We start from the raw sequence: 26,143 nt of genomic DNA on the forward strand, positions 1-26,143 counted from the left end.
ATTTACTGATTAATCTAATTGTACAATTATTAAATCGTCTTTTATTCTAATCGAAAAATAGTTCCATTAGCTGTTTTTTTTTAAATTGACCGCGTTTTTTTATGTATAATTTTCATGTCGCACTGTCAAAGGATTACGATAGACTGACTGCTCGTGGTAAATAAGACAATATTCTGTTTTTCAATCATGTAGAGCAACGCACCATTGAAATATAGAATTCTATGTAGGTGAGCGGATGTTACCATGACGGGAGTGGCCTTCCGGGTAAGGTCGGATGTTCCCCGAACACTATTAACTTCATTTTGAATCGAACATTAGTTTTAACAGCTTTCGATATTTATATCATTTTTTTTTTATTTCACTAATTTTTTTTTTTTTTTTTTTTTGACGGTAAATAACTAAAATTAGTTTTTTTCATATTTTTTCACCACAGAAGTCAAAAAAATATTTTAACAAAAATGTCCTTTATATTCAAAACAATAATTTTTATATTTAACATAAAAATATATTTCAAAATATTTGATATAAATAAATATTTAGTTGCAATTTGAATTTAATTTAATAAATTTTTTCAATGTAAATTATAAAAAGAAAAAATTCAAATTATTACAAACATTAAATTATGTATAAATTAAGTAACTGAGAATAAATGTTAATTAAAAAATAATAGTTGTGTTATAATTTTATCATTATATAATGACAACATCGGGCTATTATGATGACAAGCGATTCAATTATGAACATACGCATTCTATATAAACTCACAGTGCAACATTAAAGTAAATATATTCAAGGATTAAAAATTTTTTTCATCCTTCATTTTACAAGTTTTATTAAATAGTATACTATTTTATAATGAGTTTTATTCTTTTCTTATTTATTTCTAAATATAAATATAACGTTGGCATCCTCTTCAGATATTCGAAAATTTTACATTATTATTAGGGGAATAGTGTCAGGGTTGGACACTTGGCTTTTTTTTAAATAAGAACACTAGCGCCACCTGTGTGCGTACGTGACGAATCTTCTAGTAGCGTAACCTAACTTTTTGTGACATTACATTTTTGGAGAATCAAAAGTAGCGTCTCCTGTGACTTCGGTGCAATCGAAGCGACAAAAAAAGTTTTGTTTGACTTGTGAATAAACCTAAAAAATGTGATAAAAGCAAGAATTAGGCAAGGTAAGCTTATTGAATGTATTGTGGGGTACATAATTTAAGAAGAAAAAAATTGAAAAATCGAATCGCGACACATGTCTGGTTATGGTTAGCACAATTCGAAAATAATGCTTCTAGTTAGGGTTGGACACCCATATAATTATGAATTTGACACAATTTATAAATAAATAAATAATTATAAATTTTATTTTATTGATATTTCAGTGCAAAATTGTGCCAAAGATATTAGAAAAATAATACTTAAATTGTATAAATTTTTTTCATCATTTCATTGAGTTATTTGGAACAATAAAGCGTTATTTTTTGTAATTTGAGTTCATTTCTTTTTTAAACCCATGAAGCTTTACAATTTGTAAACAATAAGTAAAGATAAACATGAAAAAATAACAATAAAAAACATTACAAATGTTATTTTACGTTTTTACCAATAATGCGTTTCGATTTTCAAAAAGTGTCCAACCCTGACTGAAAAGTCCAACCCTGACTAGATTTTTTTTTTTTTTTAAATGTTTATAACTTTTTTAATTTTGGACCAATCAATTTACGGTCCAGAGCAAAAGTGTTCCTCTTTTGTAGATCTTTCCACCCATATACCACAATTGACTGAATTTATCTAAACAAAATATTTATAAACAAAAAATCAAAACTGTGTCCAACCCTAACACTATTCCCCTATTGTATTATTTATTTTATTATTTATTTTTAATCCAAATTTTAAAATTGGAAAAAACTATTCGTTACTTATACAAAAAGGAGGTAATAATTTGTAAAAAAAAAGTTCACAAAGAAAAAGTTCCCCCAACTTTTTTTTTTCGAAAAGTACTTCCTGCCTTATTTGTTTTTTTCACAGAAGCTATAAATTGAAAAAATAAAATCGATTTTCACATGAGAGAGAAAGAGAGAACTTCCCATAGTATATATAAGCTTTCTCTCTCTCTCTCTCTCTCTTTCAGTTGGCGATATAAATGAAACAAACGAGGCGTAACACAACCGAGAAAAACTGTTAGTTCTTCTTTATCCGGGCAATAAAAAAATAAAAAATGACGATCGTTAAAAAAGTACCTTTCGTTAATTCATGTTAAACGAAAAATCGCCGAAGCGCGTTATATGACTCTGTTACGGGGTTTGTGTGCGGTAATATCCTAAAGGTTCTTCGAAGGATGTCCTCTCTCTCTCGACATTCTGTGAACGTCTCTTAGGGTTATTGCGTGCTATGAGAGTAAAGGATAAAAAAAAGAGAGAGAGAGAGTCCGCTGTTGGTCGCATTACCATAAATTTTCGCCATCAGCAAGTTTTGTGCACGTCTATGTGCCATGTCCTCTTCTTCGCTTCTGTATATACCATCTCTTCTTCTTTTTTTTTTTTTTTATTTTTTCTATCCAGCCTCTACAGTTTTGTTCGTGCTTTTCTTTTTCACCCTTCAAGCTCGTTTTTTGCTCGTTTTTAAGCTTCCACCTCGAGTTCGAACCTGGTCGAAAAAAATCCTAACGAACTTCCATTTCCAGCCTCTCTCTCTCTCTTTCTCTTTTGCTTGATCGCGTTCGCAGGGTTCTGATACACTGTATGTAGAATTCTGGACTGGGTAATTTTGACGCCACTCGTTCTGATTGAGTTTTAAAGGCAGAAGGCGAAACAAGTTTTACACCCATATATGTATCCTATTTTTCTCCATGTATTGGAGAAGAAAAATTCCTAAATTAATATTGCAAATTTTCTGTTAGGAAAAGCTTTGCTTTTTTTTCTGTAAAAATAATTCAATTTCTTTGTTTAGTCTTTAAATATCGAAGATGCAATTTTACTCTCTAAATCTGAATTAGTCATTAACTAAATTGAATTATACAGGTAGAAATTTTGTCATGGCCCAAATATGTGGCGTCCATAAAATTTGCATGAAACGCCATATCTAATTTGGAACACAAGATGAAGCTACATTTTGACGCTTCCTAGATCTAGCCCGTATGAGGCGTTTTAAGCCATTTTTGGGCCAAATATGGCAATTTCTACACGGGTTAGTAACTTATATTTTGCTTTTGAATTGGTAAAAATTAATTATTACTCCGTGTAGAAATTCCCCTATCAGGGCCCTAGTAGGGAATAGCCACACCTGATCAGGGTCAAATCAGGGCGACCGGAAAATGTGGATTTTCTAATCAGGACTACATCAGGCGCGGCGTTTCATTCCCTAATAGGGCAGCCTGATCCGGCCCCGATCTGGGCCCTGGCAAAATTTCTACAGTAAAAGTTATTTACTATCGATTTATGAAAATTCAACTAAAAAGCAAAAAGTGAGTAACTAATTCAAAATTACTAAAATTTTCTAATTTTTCTTTTTCCCTGATGAACAAATTTTAACTAATTTGCAAAGGAACCAAGCAAAATGTAGGTAATAATTTCGACGAAATATATATACTCTTCGGTAAAGTATATTGTTCGTTATCGAATGAAATTGTCGTCTGAGTTCGGAGTGACCGAAAGTTATAAATGAACGGGCTTCGTAATAGATACGGATCTAGGTATTCGAGGACAATAGATTGGTCGAATGAATGGTCGACACAGGAAGCATTTCCCATCTGATTTTGTGAATGGATGGGTGTGCGTATATGACACGTTTGGCTGTGTCGTGTGAAACGAGGCGAATCGCCCTGGCGTCTCCTCCGACTCTCTCTCTCTCTCTTCCTTTTCTCATCCTCTAAATACTCTACACTCTATAGATGATATATATATATATATATATACACACACGAAGGATCACGAATTTGATTATTTTCAGTTTCCCTGGATTCAGCTAACAAACTTGTATATGTACATCGTAAGCCATGCACATGCATACAAATTAAGAGTGATACAAAATCCACTTTAGTATATATATATATGGGGCATTCCACGGGAGATTTTCATTGAAAATTTTTTTTTCCCCGAAACATTTTTTTTCGAAATCTTATCGAAATAAGGAAATACGTATTTTTTTATTTTTTTTATCTGATGAAAATGAAGAAAGTTATGATTTTTTGAAATTTTACGTCAACGAAGAAAGTGTGTTTTTGGAACATTTTTTAATCTATTGTACTAAGAAATTAAAAATTATGCTATATATGAAATTTGTTCATTTTTTCTCAAATTTTTCAAATGTGTGCTAAAAAATAACGTACCTATAACAGAAACAACAAAACAGTTGAAATTAAACTTATAAAGTGAGTTTTCTCAAAAGAGACACTTTCGATTTTTAATTTTTTTTTTGCATTACAATCTCTGATGACTGAAGAATTTTTTCCCCTATCTGCGAAAGTGGTACTTTTAGTTTTTAAATTACTATTTACAATTTTTAAGCTTGACGCAACGATTTTTAGTATGTTTTTATGAAAATTAAAAAAAAACAAATGAATATTCATGGAAAAAGGTTATATTTGTAGAAAAAATGCTTAAATTCTGTGAGCCGTACTAAAAAAAATTATAAATAGTAATTTAAAAACTAAAAATACCACTTTTGCAGATAGGGGAAAAAATTCTTCAATCATCAGAGATTGTAATGCAAAAAAAAAAAAATTAAAAATCGAAAGTGTCTCTTTTGGGAAAACTCACTTTATAAGTTTAATTTCAACTTTTTTTGTTGTTTCTGTTATAGGTACGTTATTTTTTAGCACATATTTGAAAAATTTGAGAAAAAATGAACAAATTTCATATATATAGCATAATTTTTAATTTCTTAGTACAATAGATTAAAAAATGTTTCAAAAACACACTTTCTTTGTTGACGTAAAATTTCAAAAAATCATAACTTCCTTCATTTTCATCAGATAAAAAAAATAAAAAAATACGTATTTCCTTATTTTTCATATAGATTTCGAAAAAAAATGTTTCGGGGAAAAAAAATTTTCAATGAAAATCTGCCGTGGAATGCCCCATATATATGACGTTATTAATCCAAACTAAAAAAAAAAGTTTTTGTTACATGTGATAGAAAAAAGAATAGACAAACAGAAATCAAAATGTAGTTTGAAAATTGAAAATTTTGTTACTGATTTTGAAATTTTGTAGATCTGTTATTCAAAAAAGAAGGGTACAAAAAGTAAATTTGAATAAGAATTCAATTCTAATTAGATATATAAATCTAAATTTTGTTTTTTTGTAAAACATATTAAAAAAAAACACGAAAGTAAAAAAAAATATATATATATTGTGATATTTCGATATTTTCCTAAAAAAATATATATATATCCATAACTCAATAATACATTTCTGCATCGTGTGATTTGGAAGTTGTGCAATTTTTGTCGACTCTTAAAATCCACTTATCGCCTCCGGCATGGAATCTCCTTTTCAAATTCATCGTTTTGAGCGTTTGCGCGCTTCTACCTTCGATTCGCGAAAAAAGTTGACGAAAGAGAGTGAGAGAGAGAGAGAGAGAGAGATCCAAGTGGTGCGAGCGGCTTCGCGAAAATGTGAAAATTTTTCGATGGTGAACTTGCCGAAATGAATAAAACATAGGAGAAAAAAAGAAAAAAAAGATCGAACCCGTTCGAGACTTGTGATTTATATCTGCTCAACAGCCCTTTATCGATTCTAACTCCGTAAAATTCATTTAAATTATATTCACGACTATGAGCTTCATAAATAATTACATCTGTTTATCTTACAGTTTCACGTACTATGTATAAATCGAAAAAATTTATTTGAATTTTTATTTTTATTATTAATAAACATTCTATAATTTTTCCCCTCGCTAATATATATATATATATATGAATTTATCAATTGTTTTGCTTGAAGAAATCTTTTAAATTCAGAATTAATTCTCAGCAGTGAAATGAAATTTCATTCAATATACAATCTCTTACAATCTTATATTGTTTTGAACTTCATTTTAAGAAGGTGTCGTTGCGCGCGAGAAGGTTTTGTAATATCGAATAAATAATCAGAAAACTTGTTTTCAATAAATCATATAAAAAAAAAATGCGATGGCCCTTTATTTTCTATTGTTTTTACTTTTGAAGATTCCTTCTTTATTATTAATTATTAATAAAATTGCTTTGAAATTGTATAATATCTAATTTGTCGTTCTCTTTTAAAATACATGTATAATATTGGCGTTGAAATGATTGTAATTAAAATTCAAATTTTCGAGAGTTAGGTAGGAACAAGAAGCGTGTGCCTTGTTAAATTTCTCGGTCGAACGCATCAGTCGAAGTAGAGCGAAACCGATGGCCAATAGTTGACAGGGTCTTTCTCTCTTTTCTTCTCTTCCCCCTTTCTATATATTGTGCTTTTGATCTCGAAAAAAAGTTTCTTTTACAACATTTCATCAGAAGCAATAAAAAGTACTGAGCATTCAGCACATTCATTTTTTTTTTATATACAGATATATAGTAATGTCTTTTATATAATCAATAATTTAACAGGTAACAAATAATGAAAAGAATTTTTAAACTAAAAATATTTATCGTTCAAAAAATTAATGTGGCATCGAAAAAAATTTTTTTTTTAGTTAAATATATCATCAAAAAATAAAGAGAAGTACAAAATAAATAATACTCGATTAAAAATATGTCAAATTTAATTAAAATCAAATGTACACAATAGCAACATTTTTCGAGAAAAAAGAAAATCATTTTTCCGCATTATTCATTGCACTGACAATGAAAATTTATAATTAATGAAGCAAAATGGAAAAGCAAATTTTGCAAATACCCTCATCATATTTCATTGTAAATATACAGATATAATACTGTATTTTAACTTTGATTTTTCAATAATAAAAAAGAAAAAAAAACAAACAAAAAAAAAGGTATTGCGAGTAGGTGAACAATGATTCGTCCACAACGTTTGTTGGTCTAATGGGACTCGTTCGACCGGGAGCGCGTTAATAAAATGAATTTTCCAATAATGGTCCAATAACCAATAAACGATGTTGGTCGTCGAAAAGGTATCTCTATACATATATATATATATAAACGTTTTTCAGGACTTTCAAATATTGGAAATGGAAAAGCGTGCACGACGAAAACACTCAGCATCAATGCAGATTCCTGTGGCTCGGAAAACATGAGCTTCGAAACACAAACAACCAACTCCCAAGAACAACGAACATCAAGCGTTTCATCGCGCGAAGAAGAGAAGAACCAGACTTTCAAGTAAGTCAAAATTTCTCTCTACCGTTCATGGCATGGAATTCTAACTTTAATTTATTAATTCAATATGCTCAATGTCATTAATTACTGAACTAATTTTGAGAAAATTATGATTCTTTTTTTCTTTTTAAATTGACTCGTTCAATTACAGATGGATAAACATTGGTTATTTTCTCTGTTAATTTAATTTAATCTGAACAAATTTTCGAAAAATTAAAATGAAATTTATTCTTTATTCTATATATATATATAATATATTCTAAAAAGTATATTTTCTCAATGGTAAGAAAATTAATTGATATATTTCAATTTAGTTTGAAATATTTTTGATTATTTGAACATTTTAACACTTGAGAATATTTTAATTTATTCGCATAGATATTTCAAAATAGTAAAATACTTTAGGGAATTCTGAGAATATTTCAGTATCATTTAGAAGACTTCAAAAAACTTCAAAAGATACTTCAAAAGATACTTCAAAAGATACTTCAATTTACCGAAGTGAATTAATTATGAAGTTACACTGTGAGAAAAAAAATTTAGTGTTTGCAACAAAATTGTTTGATTAGTCAATTTTGGTTCTTATAACCAAATTTTGGTTGGCTGAAACAAAGTCGTAGAGTTATCTCAACCAAACATTTGGTTATAGATCAACAAAATTATTTGGTTGAACATTTTTAAATTCCAACCAAAATTTGGTTACGACAACAAAATAATTTGGTTAACACAACAAAATAGTTTGGTCTAAAAAACCAAATGATCGTTTATTGTCCTAACGAAAATTTGGTTGCGACAACCAAATAACCAAATAATTTGATCAACCAAACATTTTTGTAATGCCAACAAAAAACACTTAACCAAATTTTTTGGTTGACTCAAACAAATAGTTTGGTTGCTTAAATACCAACAAAATTTCTTTGTTAACCCAACCAAATTTTGGTTGCTCTGACTAAACATTTTTCTCAGTGTATGAAGACGAAAATTAATTTGTATAAATTAATTTTTATATATAATAATTTTTTTATATTTTTCTGTGTCTATTTACACAGAAAATATTGAATTATTTTTTTTTAAATTGATGTATGCAAAAATTCAATATCCGTTATTGAATAAAAAAAAGAATATTCCTGAGAAATATTCACAATTTTGTTAATTTATGTCGATATGCGAAGTTTGAAACAAGATTTTATAGCTTCGCAATACCTTTGTGAATAATCAGTCAGCAACTGAGGATATTGACTCGGTGTCAGCCTAGTGTCAAATACCCTAATCGAGGGAACTGCACTTCCGCTTGAACGAAAGTACTCAACGTAATAGTCCAAGTCCAAACGACTCAATGAATCAGACTTTGACTGGTTGCATAATTTGTTTGCGGGCATTTGAAACTTACAATTAGCTCAATAAAATAAAAATAGTTCATTTTTTTCAAATTCTCGTTATCTATTTATATACAAAAATTATTTCATATTTATAAAATTCAAAAATTTTGTTTTATACTTTTGGAAAAAGTAAATAAATTTTTTCTTTTTATTAAAAAAGAGTTTATATTAACACTTTTTATTCTTAATAAAAAGTGAGAAAAAAAATTTATTTATCCAATATTTATATATGTCATTAATTTTGTTTACATATATTATCGTGAAAGTAAAAACTAAAACTATGAATTTTTCATTTTTTTTTGTGCAAAATTCTTTACTATCGAATTTGCCTCTTAAATCCCAAACATATCATAAAAACAGAACATTTCAGACTTCGAAGACCGTCATAAAATGTGAGAGCCAAAAACAAAAAAAAAATTGCCGTGACGTATAATCGATTTTTATCTGAAAAGTATATGTAACTTCTTTTTTGTACGTAGAAAAAAGGGGAAAAAAATTTTTTTATACTTCAAAAAGCCTAAAACAAAATTTTTTTTGGAATATAACAAAAATTTTTGAAATAGAACAGAAATTTTTATTTTATATTAAAAAAAGGGTAAAATTTCAATTTAATAAGCAATAATTTTCTTTTATGTTTATACTTTAATTGTACTTGTATTCAAATTCGTTAAAATTTTGTTTTAGTAGTAAAAGCCAGTTTCAGTCTGACACAGTGGGTTAAATTCATGTATTTTTTAGTGAATCGATAAAATTTTTCTGAAAAAAATATTATAATATAATAAATATATATAAAAATATAATAACAATTATTATTATTATTATAATTATAATAATAAATATTAATTATTATTACAAAAAATATTATTTAATATTGATAGAGAGATAAAATATAAGAATATATAATAAAATAGAAACGAAATAATTTTAATTAATTATTACGTAAAAAAGAAGAGTTTGAGAATGGTTTACGATTCATTATATCAATGTCTCTGTCGTTGACATTTTATTAATAAAAGGGGAGTAAAAGATTTACTTAATTTTTTCAATGATTGTTATTTATGTACTTGAATATGTAACATGTCAACGCACTGTACTTGACATAGTCTATGGTTCTCATCATATTTAAGCACATTGAAGTATCATCTTAGGTAATTTGTTATTAATTAAATTGTTATCTAAATAGAGAATAAATTGTAAATACAAAGAGAAAATTGAATCTGTCAGCTGCAAGATTCCCCTTATCTAACATAATACATTTTTTTTACACTGCGGATATTTTATATATATATATATATATTTATATATATTTATATATGTGTATATAATTTGGAATAACATTGGTAATTGCGATGGAGATCCATTAGAAGGTGTGCCATCAGTTGGACCGGAAGCAGGAAGTAATGTGGTTTTACATGTAGACTGTACACATTCACAGAGGTCTCTTTGGCGGTTTATTGATGCTTGTTGGATCAATTGTTTCGATTATTGTGCGTTCTTCATTGTTGTTGTTGATCCGTAAGTGTGTATTGCAAACCAATTATATTCCTTAATTAAATTCTGCAATGAATTTATTTTCATTTCGAATTTATTTTTTTTTAAGTTCATAATTAGTATTTTACACGCAGATAGAACAAATCTATAAAACTGAGTTTACCAATAACATAAGGCAGAATTAAAAAAAAAAAAAATACCCTAGATATAAAATATAATTAAAAAAAAAAAAAAAAATAATTTCTCCACATTCGTTACGCTGATTTTGCAAAATCGAATAAAAATTCTGACTCTTTTGTCAGTAATAATGAAATTGTCAGCAATTTTTTTTTGCATATAAAAAAAAAAATAGTGGAATTGAATGTCAATCGCAAAAAGTGTATCACTGTTAGACAATATTCTTCTTTTTCTTGCTATTCCAGCAATTTTCTTTTTCTCTATGCAATCTTTAGCATTGTTCGAACAATACAAAGGCACGATTATCTGAAAATAACAGTGTAATTGTTCTCGTGGTAATAACAATTTTTTATATTGACTATTTTTCATGACACTTTAAAATCCATTATATTGCAAAAATTGTCATTTTTATTTGAATATAAAAAATATTTAAATTTAAAAATTAAAAATTATCTTATTATTATTTTTATTATCATTTTTTATTAAAATTATCAAGCGATTGATAATGCAAAATATTCACTAGAAATATTAACTAAACAAGTTGTAAATTCAGATATTCATTACATCAACATTTTGCTTCCTCTTTACGATAAGCAAAAGAATTTTCTTCCTCGTGGACAGTAGTACCTGTACAGTAGTTCAAGTAAATATTTTGTTAGACACGTTTACAATATTGTCAGTAGTACAAGTAAATATTTAGTCAGACATTCTGGATTTGACCTTCAGATGACCTTGAATGACCTTGATTTGACCTTCAAATGACCTTGAATGACCTTGACTTGACCTTCAAATGACCTTGAATGACCTTGACTTGACCTTCAAATGACCTTGAATGACCTTGACTTGACTTTGACCTTGAGTCATACTTTTAAAACCCTTCTAAATTTTTTCAGTGGTTTAAATAAATATTTAGCCAGACATTCTAAATGTTTGAAATTTTCTCAGTAGTATCACTCAGTAGTATTACTCAGCAGTAGTACAAGTAGTAGTACAATATTGTCAGTAGTACAAGTAAATATTTAGTTGGACGGGTTTGCAATTTTGTTAGTAATACAAGTAAATATTTAGTCAGACATTTTTTATTTGACCTTCAGACGACCTTGAATGACCTTGACTTGACCTTCAAATGACCTTTAATGACCTTGACTTGACCTTGACCTTGTGCCAACACTTCTAAACTTTTTCAGTGGTTCAAATAAATATTTAGCCAGACATTCTAAACGTTTGACATTTTCTCAGTAGTATCACTCAGTAGTATTACTCAGCAGTAGTACAAGTAAATATTTTGTTAGACACGTTCTTTCTAAAAAAAAATCGAATAACATTGATTATTCTTATTCTCTTACAATTTAGATTCAATTGGTAGGTTCTTTTTAAGGTAATTTGTGTTGTTTGAAGGTAAAAAAATAATAAAGACCTGCTGTTTTGCTTAAAAAAAAATTTTTGGAAAAAAGACGATAAAATTTTTTTTTTTGGGTATTTTTTAAAATTCTTTGGTCAGATTTGAGATATTAATATGATAAATGAGCATACCAAATTTTATCTAAATCCATTAAAACCTGTTAAAGTTATCTTCTAAACAAAAAAGGAATCCACACACACATCCGGACAATTGATCAGGATCTTATATAACATGTTTCTATATAGAGAAAAATTTGTTTCTAACACTTTGAAAATTTTTAAAAACAAAAATAGTTAATTAATTACAAATTTCTATATTAAAAATTGAAAACTTTATTGTTTCTTCTTTGGGGAAAAAAATGATAAACAATATGTTATTTTTTTTATTTTTATAATGTTCTTTATTGTATAATCAATTTCGAAGTTAATTTTAGTATAGGGTACATTTTGCCTTTCTGTTAAAGGCAATGGTGCGGTCGATGCTTAACTTTCTGTTTTCCTGGTAAATTTCAGATGCGCTTGATGTTACGTATATTGTGAGAATATATATATAAACACTATATATATATATACATGTTAACCACACACACGAAATAGGCGTTCGAAATAACACCAATGTGAAGCAAATATAAACAGAAAATTTCATTACAACGAAAACAAGATAAATAGATTTTAATATTTTATCACAATTGTGAAATAAATAATGAAAATTAATTAATTTTCAATTATTGAATTTAAATCTCTTATATTATAACAAGCATATTGATAGTATTTTTGATTTCTTTTTTTACCACTAACTGTGCTTTTACTAATTTTGTCAAATTTTTTAATTAAAAGCAAATTTATAAAAAAAAATTTTAAACAAAAAAAAATGAAGAGATTTTAGTTTTTTGGATTCTTTAAAATAAATTGAGTAATAAATAATAAAAATGAATTAAGACAATATGAAACATAAAAAAATTAAATTATAATTAATTATAAATAAAATTTTTAAGTTATACACTTCAGTGATAGATAATATTTCTTTGTTCATATTCCTCATGAGCAATTGTATCAGCTTGTGAAAATTTTGAAACTGAAACAGTTGTTTGAGGATCATAATTCAAAATGTCCGGTACTTTAATCTGAAAATTTGTTTAAAAAATATTGTAACAAATTACTTTTATGCATGTAAATGTTTAAAAAATGTATCTTACATTTGTATTACTTTTTAACCAATGAGCATATCGATTAGTAATTTCTAAATGTTTAATTCCATGCCAAATAACTTCCATTTTTTCAAGATCATGAGATATATTTTTACGTGAAAACCATTTGTCATTTACTTGATTTCTAGGTGGAATGAAACGTAATTTTTTCGGTAAAGCTGTGCCAAATGCATATGTTTTTTTTGCTTTATTTTCAATAATTCTATCATGAATCAATTGTTTACGAGTCATTTCAAGTTCAATGGCATTTGCCGAGTTTCTTATTAAAGCAACTGGTTTTGGTACCGTTGGCATTTCCTTTACAAGTACCTGATGTGATTTAAAATTTAAATTATTCTGTTCCGATTTTTTTTTAACTATTGATAAAATTATTCATTCAATTATTATTAATAATTATTAATAATTAATTATTTATTATTATTAATTATTAATTCTTATTAGTTATTATTAACTATTATTAATTATTACTAATTACTCGACTAATTATTATTAATTATTACTTATTATTATTAGTTATTATTAATTGTTACTAATTGTTACTAATTATTACTAATTAAATTAATATTAATGAAATTAAATGAAGCAATTATAACCTTTGTGGATTTACATGCGTCGGCGGTGAAAATTATTTGAAACATGTCTTTAAGAACTTCTTCATTGATACGTTCTAAAGGACCACTTAATTCACGTAGCCATTCGCAAAAATCGTGACAAATTTTGTCAGTGATTTTAGTAGCCCTATTATGTAATGAAGCGTCTGGATTGTAACCTTTTAAATCCTCCTTTTTCAAGGGACGCCATATTACAGCCTAGAAAAATTTATCATTTATATTTTTACAGCAAAAAAAAAAAAAAAAATTGATCTTAAAATATAAAAATTTTTTTTGATACCTTTCGTCGCGGTTTTTTTAAAAAACGGGCATATGGATTTAAATCGTTTACTTTACGATTATCAGGTGACGATTGATTTTCGGACGGTGGATGTACCTAAAATTGATTATTTATTAATTTAATTTAGCTTTTGTGTAATTAATATACAATTCTAGTTTTCTCAGTAGTCAATGTCAAGTTTAGTCAGACATAGTTTTAATTCTTCTATTTTTAGTATTATTATTTTTAGCATTGGTAGTGCCTCTGATAAGAAATTTTTTTTAAATGTTTAGTTATTAGCTTTGAATATTCGTATAACTTTATCTCAATAGTAAAAGTCAATTTCAGTCAGACGTTATGGTATTATTTCTCAAAATGCTACTTTTGAAATTAGTAGTATAATACATTTTCAGTCAGACAGTTTTAATTTTTCTCATATTTTTTCAATAATTTGAGGTGAAATTAAAAAAAAAATAATAATAATTTGCTTACAATTAAATCAGTTGACAAATCACTGGTACTTTTTTCATTGTTCACAATAATATTATTATCCTTTGAAACGTCAATTTCAGTTTCCGTAACATTTTTCGGATACCAAACAGGCATATTGAGAATTGTAGCCACTTTATTATATAATTTAAGTGGTAGAACACGTCGAAGTTGTCGTGAATTACATTGAAATGGCTGTTGTTGGGAAAATTCAAGGTCAGGAGAAAATTTATTGGAATTCAAATAAAGTTTCGATTCCGCGAGTAATCTCAGCAAGTTCAATGATATTTTCAAAGCTTTTTTCAAATCAGGATCACTATCATATTTTCGAATTTCTCTATTCTTTATCGAATACCAATTGCATAGAATTTTTAAAATTTCACCCAATGAATTTTGTTTATTCAAACATTTCTCTAATAACACTAATAATTCCTGTTGATTATTAGTTAATTCAAATGATTTTTCCATTTCATTTTCCTCTAATGTTACAATATCGTCAAATGATATATTTTTTTGATCAGAAATTAAATCAATACTTGTTTTTGCTCTGATAAAACGTGATTTTTTTTCTTCATCAGCTATTGAAGAAATATCAATTTGTCCAACTGTTGTTTTTGTACGTGATAATTTTTTTCGTTTTACTTTTGAATTACTTGAAATATTTATTGAGGATTCAATTTTTGATTTTGGACTTTGAATTTTAACAGTTTTTATTTTTTCATTTTGTTTTCGTGAATCTTTAGGTGTTGAAACATCACTAGAGGGATTGTCGTCATCATCGTCATCTTCGAGTTCACTGTCATCTAGTGATTTTGAAACAATTGCTGTAATACGCGATTGCATGGATATTGCTTTTCTTGAACGTAGTGCTTTTAATGATTCTAAACTTGGTTTCCAAACCAGTGGCGCATGACATGGCGCGAGATATTTTGAGATATCTAATGCTTCATTTGATACATCGGCTCGAGCATCTTCCGATTCGGAACTTTGACCACTTGGTGATGATGGTTTCGAGATATCTGATATCGATTGAGCGGAAGCTGATTTTACACTAACTTTTTTATCAATACTTTTTGGTGATAAACTATGATCTTTTGATAAAATACTTTCTTGTGATATTTCCGATTTATCTTCTTCGATTGGATCATCGATTTTTGATTCTCGATCTTGAATTAAGGTATCAAAATCTCGTATTTCTAATTCAGGAACTGTTACTGAACTCTCATCATCTTCAATTTCAGATGATTTTGAAATTAATTGACTAAATTTTGAAAATTTTTCAAAAGATTTATAAAGACAAGGAAGACATCTATCTGAATTTTTTCTTGGATAAATTTTTATCAATGGAATTCTCGTTAAGGATTTTTCTTCAAATTGTTTGTTTTGAAATTTTGTACTCGAACCAGAATTACTACGTGTGGTGGAGATAATTGTTTTTATCTCAATATTTTGTTTTGTTGGAAAAAAATTTACATCCAAATATTTTGGAGCAATTGTTTTTAATTTTTCGCGTATATTTTTGTAGTCAATAAATTCGGTTTTTTGTTTTCGACTTTTTTTCACTGATTCAATTGATTCGCTTGTTGACAAATTTTCTGTTTTTAAAATTTCTATGCTAGATTCTAAGATGGGGAAATTATCTTTAGGTTTTGTTAAATGTTTAAGAGCACGATATGCATATCTTGTGGATTGATTTTTTATTTTTGAACTACTTTTTTTATCGATTGCTAATTTTTGTGTTTGACAATTTTTTGAATCATTAATTTTTTCATTTTCTTTTTGATTAATATCCAATGATTCGTCCTGTCATGTTTTAATTTGAAAATCGTTATTTTTAATTTGACTATCATTTTTAATATCATTCAATTTGGGTTTATTGAAACTAAAAGAATATTCGGAAACAATTTCTGGAATTGAATTATTTTCAGCTTCAATAATATCATCATTGGAAATACTATCCATGGGGATTAACTTACGAAAGCTTGGATGTAAACTTGCATATCCTAATTTAGGAACTCTTAAATAATCTTTTGCAATATTTTTTGGGGATTTAAGTTTTTCTTCTGATTTTTCATTTTTTGAAATAGTTTCTTTTCTATTTAAATCAGGATTAATATCAGATTTAGAATAATCTTCATCTGATGATTCGTGTGTTTCAATGGAACTTGGAATTGATACTGTTTTAGCAAAACTTGCCAATAGACTGGCTTTTCCTAATTTTGGTGCTTTTACAGGTTTTTGAATATCAGATAAGGGAAAATCATCATTTTTTATTATTAATTTATCCAAATTTTCAATTTCCAATGAAATTTCACTTTTTTCAATTAGTTTAACATTTTTTTGTATTTTACATGAATGTAATGAACATAATGATTTTTTTAATTCAGGAAATGAAGATTGACTTTTTTTCGATGGTAAATATTTTTTGAGATCATCGTCAAATATTTGTGGAGATGGTTCATTTTTATGAAAAGGACACGATTCTTTAGTGAAAAATTGTAAATTAGTTAAATAATTTTTATCATCACTGGAATTCTCTCTACGAAGGACTTTTTTTTCTTTTAACAATTGTAATTTTAATAAGACATTATCATCAAGTTGATTATCATTTTGATTTATTGTTTGATTCTTATCGTTAAAAATATCAGTGAATGATGATTTTCTCGATGGTGTTGGTGGTGAGATTTTAACAATTGGTTCATCGTGAACTTGACTGAGATTATTTAATTCTACAGAATCGTGAGAATCAAAATTTAAATTATTATTCGAAGGAGAAATAAATGGAAAATGGGAAAAAGGATCTCTTACTTTTCGTACTTTTCTTTCTAAATCATTGCACACTTCATTCCAATAAGATTCTGATTTTGCGTTTGGTAATTCCCATCTAGAGGAAAAAAAAAAACAAAAAATTTTTTTTTGGAGTTAAAAATAAATTAATATTGATTTCCATTTTACAGAAACATTAATTTTGTTTGATAGTTGCAATTATAATTATAAAAAAATGAACGAAAGGTGTAACAAAAAGGTTAATTAACCTACCTTGACTTTTTAATAAAACGCATCTTTGTTCTATCGTAATGAAAATTTAATGCATGTTTTTTTCGTAGTTCACACATTTTTTACGTTGAAAATTAGATTAGATTATTTTATGGAGAGAATTTAATTTAAATTTAATTTACTTAAAAAATATTTTTTAGAAAAATTAGAGCACAAAAAATTTATAAATTATCACTGTCATTTTAAGAGCTATTTTCAGATTGAATATCGATCAAACTTTTTCAAATTTTTCTACTTATCTTTTGAGTAATAATGAAGAATGCAACATTTTTCGACAAGATGGTGCTATTTAAAGGAGATAATTTAAAAAAAAAATTTTAAATACAAATTTTTATTAGAAATTATTAGTGAAATGGGATAAAAAAATTTTTTTAATAAAATCATAGAGACTAGAAATAGAATACTTTGAATAAGTAATAAGTACACAATTATTGATAGATTGAGAATAGTTGAATGATAATTAAAATTAACCAACTGAAGGTTGAAGGTAACTATAATTGTAGGTAACAAAATAGTTATCATCAAAAGTTAAAAGGTCAATAATCAATAAAAGATTTTATTCTTACCGACCGACGTTCCTTTTCAATTCTTCTTTCATCAGAAAACTGTTTTATCCCGTTAGGATAAGCAAACAATGTCTAGGCAAATCGATTTTTTAACATATTATTTTTAAATATTAGTTTAAAAGAAAAATAATTTTATAAAATTTAGACATTTTGAATCTGTTGGGGTTAAATAAATTTTTTTTAAAATTTCTAATTTTTTAAATATTCGCTTCTTTGACAAAATATGTTCTAAAAGGAAATTTAAAATTCTTTGAACTTTTTTATAGAACTTTTTTTTCATTGAAAATTTTGTATTTTGGAAGAATATATTTTTTTTAATTTTTTGGAAGTTTTAGCAAGGAATATTTTTATGCCACTTTTTTACACGGCAATAATTAATTGGGTAATTAAATAACTATTTAAAAGTAGTAATTTAATAACTATTTAAAATTTTTTAATTTAATATCTATTTAAATATAATATTAATAAATTTTAATGAATAATTTTCGAAAAAAAAAAATAGAGGAAATTTTTCCGCAAACTTCAGTCTCGTTTAGTACGATATCAGTAGCTGCTTTATTATGTTTATCGAAGTGTTTTCTTTTTTTTTTTTTTTTTTTTGCTCTGAATAGTCGTGTCTTTTTCGGTTTGGCCCCTAGGCAACAAGCGTCGAACGCAAATAAATCTCGTTCAGCGATAAATCTCTTCAGCAAGATACGTGGTCCGTTTCGGTAATGCAGTTTTCAGCATGGACATTGGATTTCTGGGGGTTTGAGGAAAGTTAACTTTCCAAATGAAAAACTTTTCGAAACACTTCGGGCAACGATGTAACTGATGGACGTCTGGCGTGTGGTTCACCACATTCGCAGAAATTGAAAACGTATCTTTACATACATATATATAGCATAAAGATGTATGCACTGTAATGAATTCACAATGATGATAATTTTATTATTATCGTTTGACGACGACTTTTGAACGTCGACAGGCGTCAATGTCGACGCCATCTTACTTCCGGTGCCTCGCAGCTGTCGCTTTTTCCGGTTTATAAGGGAAGAGCGAAAAGGGGGGGGAGGGAGATTCTCGCAATTCTCCAGTTGCTACAAAGACCCTAGAACAATGAGATGAAAATAAGAGGATGCTGGATTTAAAGTATTATCTAAAGAATTTCGGGTTTCAACAAAATTTCTGCGTCAAAAAAAATTTTTTTTTTTTAATAAAAACTTTTTGAAAAATTATAAACAAATAATAAAGGTTAATTAAATTTTTTTTTCGGATTATATTTGTAGTAATTGACAAATTTGTCAATAGCGATAATTACAAAGAGCGATTAAAGGGGGGTTAACCATCTTCCCTGACGAAATGGTCTGTTGCTTCGAGAACGAGGTATGCGAGATTACTGTGGACCTCTCTCCTCTTAAAGCGAGTGGAAGGACTTTAATTTAACTGCCTCAGACATATTAAGGATACTAACTCAGGACCGTGTGCGCGTTGAGTGTTAACCGGGTGAGCTTACCTAAACCTGTCTCCTAGCCGTCTTATGAAATTCTACATCAACCCCCCTCTCACTCTCCGACAAGATATCTAGCTCTGACATTTTCAGTAAAATGAAGAAAACGACGAAAAAAAAACAGAATAAAGAAAATGAGGTCTAGTCTCTCTCGGATCCATTTTTTACGTTAGCTATTTTACTTCTGACAATTTTTATCCCGGAGAGGAAAAAAAAATATATATATATAAAAAGTTCTTGGTGAGAATTTCTCTCGTTTCTTATAATCTATCAGTAAAATACACGAAAAGAGAATAATACTTTTTTATTATTAAATATTGAATATTTATTGCAAAAACATTTTTAATTGAATAAAAATTTCTTCTTCTGTTATAAAATATGTATTTTTAAAATTTATTTTTGTAATAATTTAATTTTACAATTTCTTTGGTAATTTTTTTTTGTATTAATAGCGATTCTATATATTGTTTTATTTGTTAAAAAAAAAGTGGATCATTCTTTTTTTTCGCATGACCTACTATTTTATGTAGTAGTGGAAATATTTGTTTTTAATTTACAATTGCAAACAATTCATAAAATAAACGTGAAAAGAAAATATTTGCTTTATAAAGTGTAAATATAAAAAGAAATAAAAACAAAAGTATTTATTGTAATTTTCGTTAAATTAAAGTTTTCGTTGATAATGTAAGGTCTATTTTCAAGGTCATTCAGGTCAATTTTACATTTATTATTATATAACAGCTGTTCATTTATTATTATTAATCTTTCCTTCTGTTAATTCCAGGTCAATAGAAGGATGGCTCGTGAGGCGGCAGAGAAGGGATAGGACCAAATTACCGTAGAAGTAAGGTGGGAAGGAAGGGGTAGTTTTAATTTTGATAGCGAGGTGACAGGTCGACCAGGAGCTCCTCAAGTGATTCGCAGAAAGAAGAAGTCTGACAGGAGATTGGGGTTCGCATCAGTGTCGACAATGTAAGTACAATACAATAAATAATAAATAAATAATATAATAAACAAGTTGTAAATTCAGATGTTCATTACATGAACATTTTGCTTCCTCTTTACGATCAGCAAAAAAATTTGCTTCCTCGTAGAGAAAGCAAAATTTTATTGACAAAATGTGAATTTTTGATTTTTTAACTTTCATTAATTCTTTAAATTTACCTCAAATGAATACTTTATATATATATATATATATATATCGATCGATTCGTCTTGACGTAAAAATACGATTTTATTATATATAACCTTAAATTTTTCTATTTAAAAATTTTTTCGAATAAAAAAAAATTTTTGGAAAAAAGACCATAAAATTTTTTTTTTGGAGTATTTTTCAAAATCCTTTGGTCAGATTTGAGATATTAATATGATAAATGAGCCTACTAAATTTTATCTAAATCCATTAAAACCTGTTAAAGTTATCTTATAAACAAAAAAGGGATCCACACACACACACATACATACATCCGGACAATTGATCAGGATCTCATATAACATGTTTCTATAAAGAAAAAAATTTGTTTCCACCACTTTGAAAAGCTTTATAAACGAAAGGACTACAAAGCTTCCTTCACGAGGAATAATATATATAATAATATATAATAATATAATAATAATAATTATTGATGAAGAAATTTTTATTTCAAGGTCTTTTGACGGTTGAAGTTGTTTTTATTTCAATAAACAAAGTATTATTTATTGAAATAAAAAAAACTTCAACCGTCAAATGACCTTGAATCATAAAAAAGTGGCCAAAAAAATTCAATTTTTCTTAGGCAGACGATTTTATTGCATATTCTTGTACAAAATACACCGAAAAGTGTATAAAAAAATTGACACCCAGATCCGAGTAGAGGAAGACCTTTTTTATGACCAAAAACCGTCCAAAATCATAAAAAAGTTGCCCAAAAAATTCAATTTTTCTTAGGCAGACGATTTTATTGCATATTCTTGTACAAAATACACCGAAAAGTGTAGAAAAAAATTGACACCCAGATCCGAGTAGAGGAAGACCTTTTTTATGACCAAAAACCGTCCAAAATCATAAAAAAGTTGCCCAAAAAATTCAATTTTTCTTAGGCAGACGATTTTATTGCATATTCTTGTACAAAATACACCGAAAAGTGTAGAAAAAAATTGACACCCAGATCCGAGTAGAGGAAGACCTTTTTTATGACCAAAAACCATCCAAAATCATAAAAAAGTTGCCAAAAAAATTCAATTTTTCTTAGGCAGACGATTTTATTGCATATTCTCGCACAAAATACACCTAAAAGTGTAGAAAAAAATTGACACCCAGATCCGAGTAGAGGAAGACACTTTTTATGACCAAAAACCATCCAAAATCATAAAAAAGTGGCCAAAAAAATTCAATTTTTCTTAGGCAGACTATTTTATTGCATATTCTCGCACAAAATATAGCTAAAAGTGTAGAAAAAAATTGACAGCCAAATCCAAGTAGAGGAAGACAAATATTACCACCAAAAACCATCCAAAATCATAAAAAAGTTGCCAAAAAAATTCAATTTTTCTTAGGCAGACGATTTTATTGCATATTCTTGTACAAAATACACCGAAAAGTGTATAAAAAAATTGACACCCAGATCCGAGTAGAGGAAGACCTTTTTTATGACCAAAAACCGTCCAAAATCATAAAAAAGTTGCCCAAAAAATTCAATTTTTCTTAGGCAGACGATTTTATTGCATATTCTTGTACAAAATACACCGAAAAGTGTAGAAAAAAATTGACACCCAGATCCGAGTAGAGGAAGACCTTTTTTATGACCAAAAACCGTCCAAAATCATAAAAAAGTTGCCCAAAAAATTCAATTTTTCTTAGGCAGACGATTTTATTGCATATTCTTGTACAAAATACACCGAAAAGTGTAGAAAAAAATTGACACCCAGATCCGAGTAGAGGAAGACCTTTTTTATGACCAAAAACCATCCAGAATCATAAAAAAGTTGCCAAAAAAATTCAATTTTTCTTAGGCAGACGATTTTATTGCATATTCTCGCACAAAATACACCTAAAAGTGTAGAAAAAAATTGACACCCAGATCCGAGTAGAGGAAGACACTTTTTATGACCAAAAACCATCCAAAATCATAAAAAAGTGGCCAAAAAAATTCAATTTTTCTTAGGCAGACTATTTTATTGCATATTCTCGCACAAAATATAGCTAAAAGTGTAGAAAAAAATTGACAGCCAAATCCAAGTAGAGGAAGACAAATATTACCACCAAAAACCATCCAAAATCATAAAAAAGTTGCCAAAAAAATTCAATTTTTCTTAGGCAGACGATTTTATTGCATATTCTTGTACAAAATACACCGAAAAGTGTATAAAAAAATTGACACCCAGATCCGAGTAGAGGAAGACCTTTTTTATGACCAAAAACCGTCCAAAATCATAAAAAAGTTGCCCAAAAAATTCAATTTTTCTTAGGCAGACGATTTTATTGCATATTCTTGTACAAAATACACCGAAAAGTGTAGAAAAAAATTGACACCCAGATCCGAGTAGAGGAAGACCTTTTTTATGACCAAAAACCGTCCAAAATCATAAAAAAGTTGCCCAAAAAATTCAATTTTTCTTAGGCAGACGATTTTATTGCATATTCTTGTACAAAATACACCGAAAAGTGTAGAAAAAAATTGACACCCAGATCCGAGTAGAGGAAGACCTTTTTTATGACCAAAAACCATCCAAAATCATAAAAAAGTTGCCAAAAAAATTCAATTTTTCTTAGGCAGACGATTTTATTGCATATTCTTGTACAAAATACACCTAAAAGTGTAGAAAAAAATTGACACCCAGATCCGAGTAGAGGAAGACCCTTTTTACCACCAAAAACCATCCAAAATCATAAAAAAGTTGCCAAAAAAATTCAATTTTTCTTAGGCTGACGATTTTATTGCATATTCTCCCACAAAATACACCTAAAAGTGTAGAAAAAAATTGACAGCCAAATCCAAGTAGAGGAAGACAAATATTACCACCAAAAACCATCCAAAATCATAAAAAAGTTGACAAAAAAATTCAATTTTTCTTAGACGATTTTATTGCATATTCTTGCACAAAATACACCGAAAAGTGTAGAAAAAAATTGACACCCAGATCCGAGTAGAGGAAGACCTTTTTTATGACCAAAAACCATCCAAAATCATAAAAAAGTTGCCAAAAAAATTCAATTTTTCTTAGGCAGACGATTTTATTGCATATTCTCGCACAAAATACACCTTAAAGTGTAGAAAAAAATTGACAGCCAAATCCAAGTAGAGGAAGACAAATATTACCACCAAAAACCATCCAAAATCATAAAAAAGTTGCCAAAAAAATTCAATTTTTCTTAGGCAGACGATTTTATTGCATATTCTTGCACAAAATACACCTAAAAGTGTAGAAAAAAATTGACAGCCAAATCCAAGTAGAGGAAGACAAATATTACCACCAAAAACCATCCAAAATCATAAAAAAGTTGCCAAAAAAATTCAATTTTTCTTAGGCAGACGATTTTATTGCATATTCTTGCACAAAATACACCGAAAAGTGTATAAAAAAATTGACACCCAGATCCGAGTAAAGGAAGACACTTTTTATGACCAAAAACCATCCAAAGTCATAAAAAAGTTGCCAAAAAAATTCAATTTTTCTTAGGCAGACTATTTTATTGCATATTCTTGCACAAAATACACCTAAAAGTGTAGAAAAAAATTGACACCCAGATCCGAGTAGAGGAAGACCTTTTTTATGACCAAAAACCATCCAAAATCATAAAAAAGTTGCGAAAAAAATTCAATTTTTCTTAGGCAGACGATTTTATTGCATATTCTAGCACAAAATACACCTAAAAGTGTAGAAAAAAATTGACAGTAAAATCCAAGTAGAGGAAGACAAATATTACCACCAAAAACCATCCAAAATCATAAAAAAGTTGCCAAAAAAATTCAATTTTTCTTAGGCAGACGATTTTATTGCATATTCTTGCACAAAATACACCTAAAAGTGTAGAAAAAAATTGACACCCAGATCCGAGTAGAGGAAGACACTTTTTATGACCAAAAACCATCCAAAATCATAAAAAAGTTGCCAAAAAAATTCAATTTTTCTTAGGCAGACGATTTTATTGCATATTCTTTCACAAAATACACCTAAAAGTGTAGAAAAAAATTGACAGCCAAATCCAAGTAGAGGAAGACAAATATTACCACCAAAAACCATCCAAAATCATAAAAAAGTTGCCAAAAAAATTCAATTTTTCTTAGGCAGACGATTTTATTGCATATTCTTGTACAAAATACACCGAAAAGTGTATAAAAAAATTGACACCCAGATCCGAGTAGAGGAAGACCTTTTTTATGACCAAAAACCGTCCAAAATCATAAAAAAGTTGCCCAAAAAATTCAATTTTTCTTAGGCAGACGATTTTATTGCATATTCTTGCACAAAATACACCTAAAAGTGTAGAAAAAAATTGACAGCCAAATCCAAGTAGAGGAAGACAAATATTACCACCAAAAACCATCCAAAATCATAAAAAAGTTGCCAAAAAAATTCAATTTTTCTTAGGCAGACGATTTTATTGCATATTCTTGTACAAAATACACCGAAAAGTGTATAAAAAAATTGACACCCAGATCCGAGTAGAGGAAGACCTTTTTTATGACCAAAAACCGTCCAAAATCATAAAAAAGTTGCCCAAAAAATTCAATTTTTCTTAGGCAGACGATTTTATTGCATATTCTTGTACAAAATACACCGAAAAGTGTAGAAAAAAATTGACACCCAGATCCGAGTAGAGGAAGACCTTTTTTATGACCAAAAACCATCCAAAATCATAAAAAAGTTGCCAAAAAAATTCAATTTTTCTTAGGCAGACGATTTTATTGCATATTCTCGCACAAAATACACCTAAAAGTGTAGAAAAAAATTGACAGCCAGATCCGAGTAGAGGAAGACCTTTTTTATGACCAAAAACCATCCAAAATCATAAAAAAGTTGCGAAAAAAATTCAATTTTTCTTAGGCAGACGATTTTATTGCATATTCTAGCACAAAATACACCTAAAAGTGTAGAAAAAAATTGACAGTCAAATCCAAGTAGAGGAAGACAAATATTACCACCAAAAACCATCCAAAATCATAAAAAAGTTGCCAAAAAAATTCAATTTTTCTTAGGCAGACGATTTTATTGCATATTCTCGCACAAAATACACCTAAAAGTGTAGAAAAAAATTGACACCCAGATCCGAGTAGAGGAAGACACTTTTTATGACCAAAAACCATCCAAAATCATAAAAAAGTTGCCAAAAAAATTCAATTTTTCTTAGGCAGACGATTTTATTGCATATTCTCGCACAAAATACACCTAAAAGTGTAGAAAAAAATTGACAGCCGAATCCAAGTAGAGGAAGACAAATATTACCACCAAAAACCATCCAAAATCATAAAAAAGTTGCCAAAAAAATTCAATTTTTCTTAGGCAGACGATTTTATTGCATATTCTTGCACAAAATACACCGAAAAGTGTATAAAAAAATTGACACCCAGATCCGAGTAAAGGAAGACACTTTTTATGACCAAAAACCATCCAAAGTCATAAAAAAGTTGCCAAAAAAATTCAATTTTTCTTAGGCAGACTATTTTATTGCATATTCTTGCACAAAATACACCTAAAAGTGTAGAAAAAAATTGACACCCAGATCCGAGTAGA

The 26,143-nt window shown here is 28.0% G+C and overlaps 2 protein-coding genes across 3 annotated transcripts in view; one reads left to right on the forward strand and one right to left on the reverse strand.

Annotated features, from left to right (window-relative positions):
- Positions 1-7,140: 7,140 nt before the first annotated feature.
- LOC127283004 (uncharacterized) overlaps positions 7,141-26,143 on the forward strand; it is a gene marked incomplete at its 3' end in the record, with an annotated part of 179,325 nt that continues 160,322 nt past the window's right edge. Inside the window, 2 exon segments of one of the 2 annotated variants that reach the window (XM_051307635.1) lie at positions 7,141-7,305; positions 20,214-20,401. 2 annotated transcript variants of the gene reach the window in all.
- On the reverse strand, positions 12,698-17,531 carry LOC127283003 (uncharacterized). Its single transcript, XM_051307633.1, has 7 exons — positions 17,357-17,531; positions 17,126-17,201; positions 14,321-14,512; positions 13,850-13,945; positions 13,552-13,767; positions 12,947-13,267; positions 12,698-12,874 (listed from the first exon to the last, which is right to left on the reverse strand). The coding sequence occupies exons 1-7, from the start codon at positions 17,431-17,433 to the stop codon at positions 12,755-12,757; spliced, it is 1,098 nt and encodes a 365-aa protein (XP_051163590.1). The 5' UTR covers positions 17,434-17,531; the 3' UTR covers positions 12,698-12,754.

The sequence above is a fragment of the Leptopilina boulardi genome, unplaced genomic scaffold, assembly GCF_019393585.1.
Source record: "Leptopilina boulardi isolate dan_hultmark-lab unplaced genomic scaffold, ZJU_Lbou_2.1 LbouV2_304, whole genome shotgun sequence".
Classification (NCBI taxonomy): domain Eukaryota; kingdom Metazoa; phylum Arthropoda; class Insecta; order Hymenoptera; family Figitidae; genus Leptopilina; species Leptopilina boulardi.

Bases quoted from the DNA above. Each gene is read 5' to 3' on its own strand.
- LOC127283003 (XM_051307633.1), bottom strand. From the start codon at position 17,433: ATGTGTGAACTACGAAAAAAACATGCATTAAATTTTCATTACGATAGA. The intron at 17,202-17,356 runs GTAGGTTAATTA...TTTTTCCTCTAG, and splicing joins CGTTTTATTAAAAAGTCAAG to ATGGGAATTACCAAACGCAA. The intron at 13,768-13,849 runs GTATCAAAAAAA...AAATTTTTCTAG, and splicing joins TAAAAAAACCGCGACGAAAG to GCTGTAATATGGCGTCCCTT.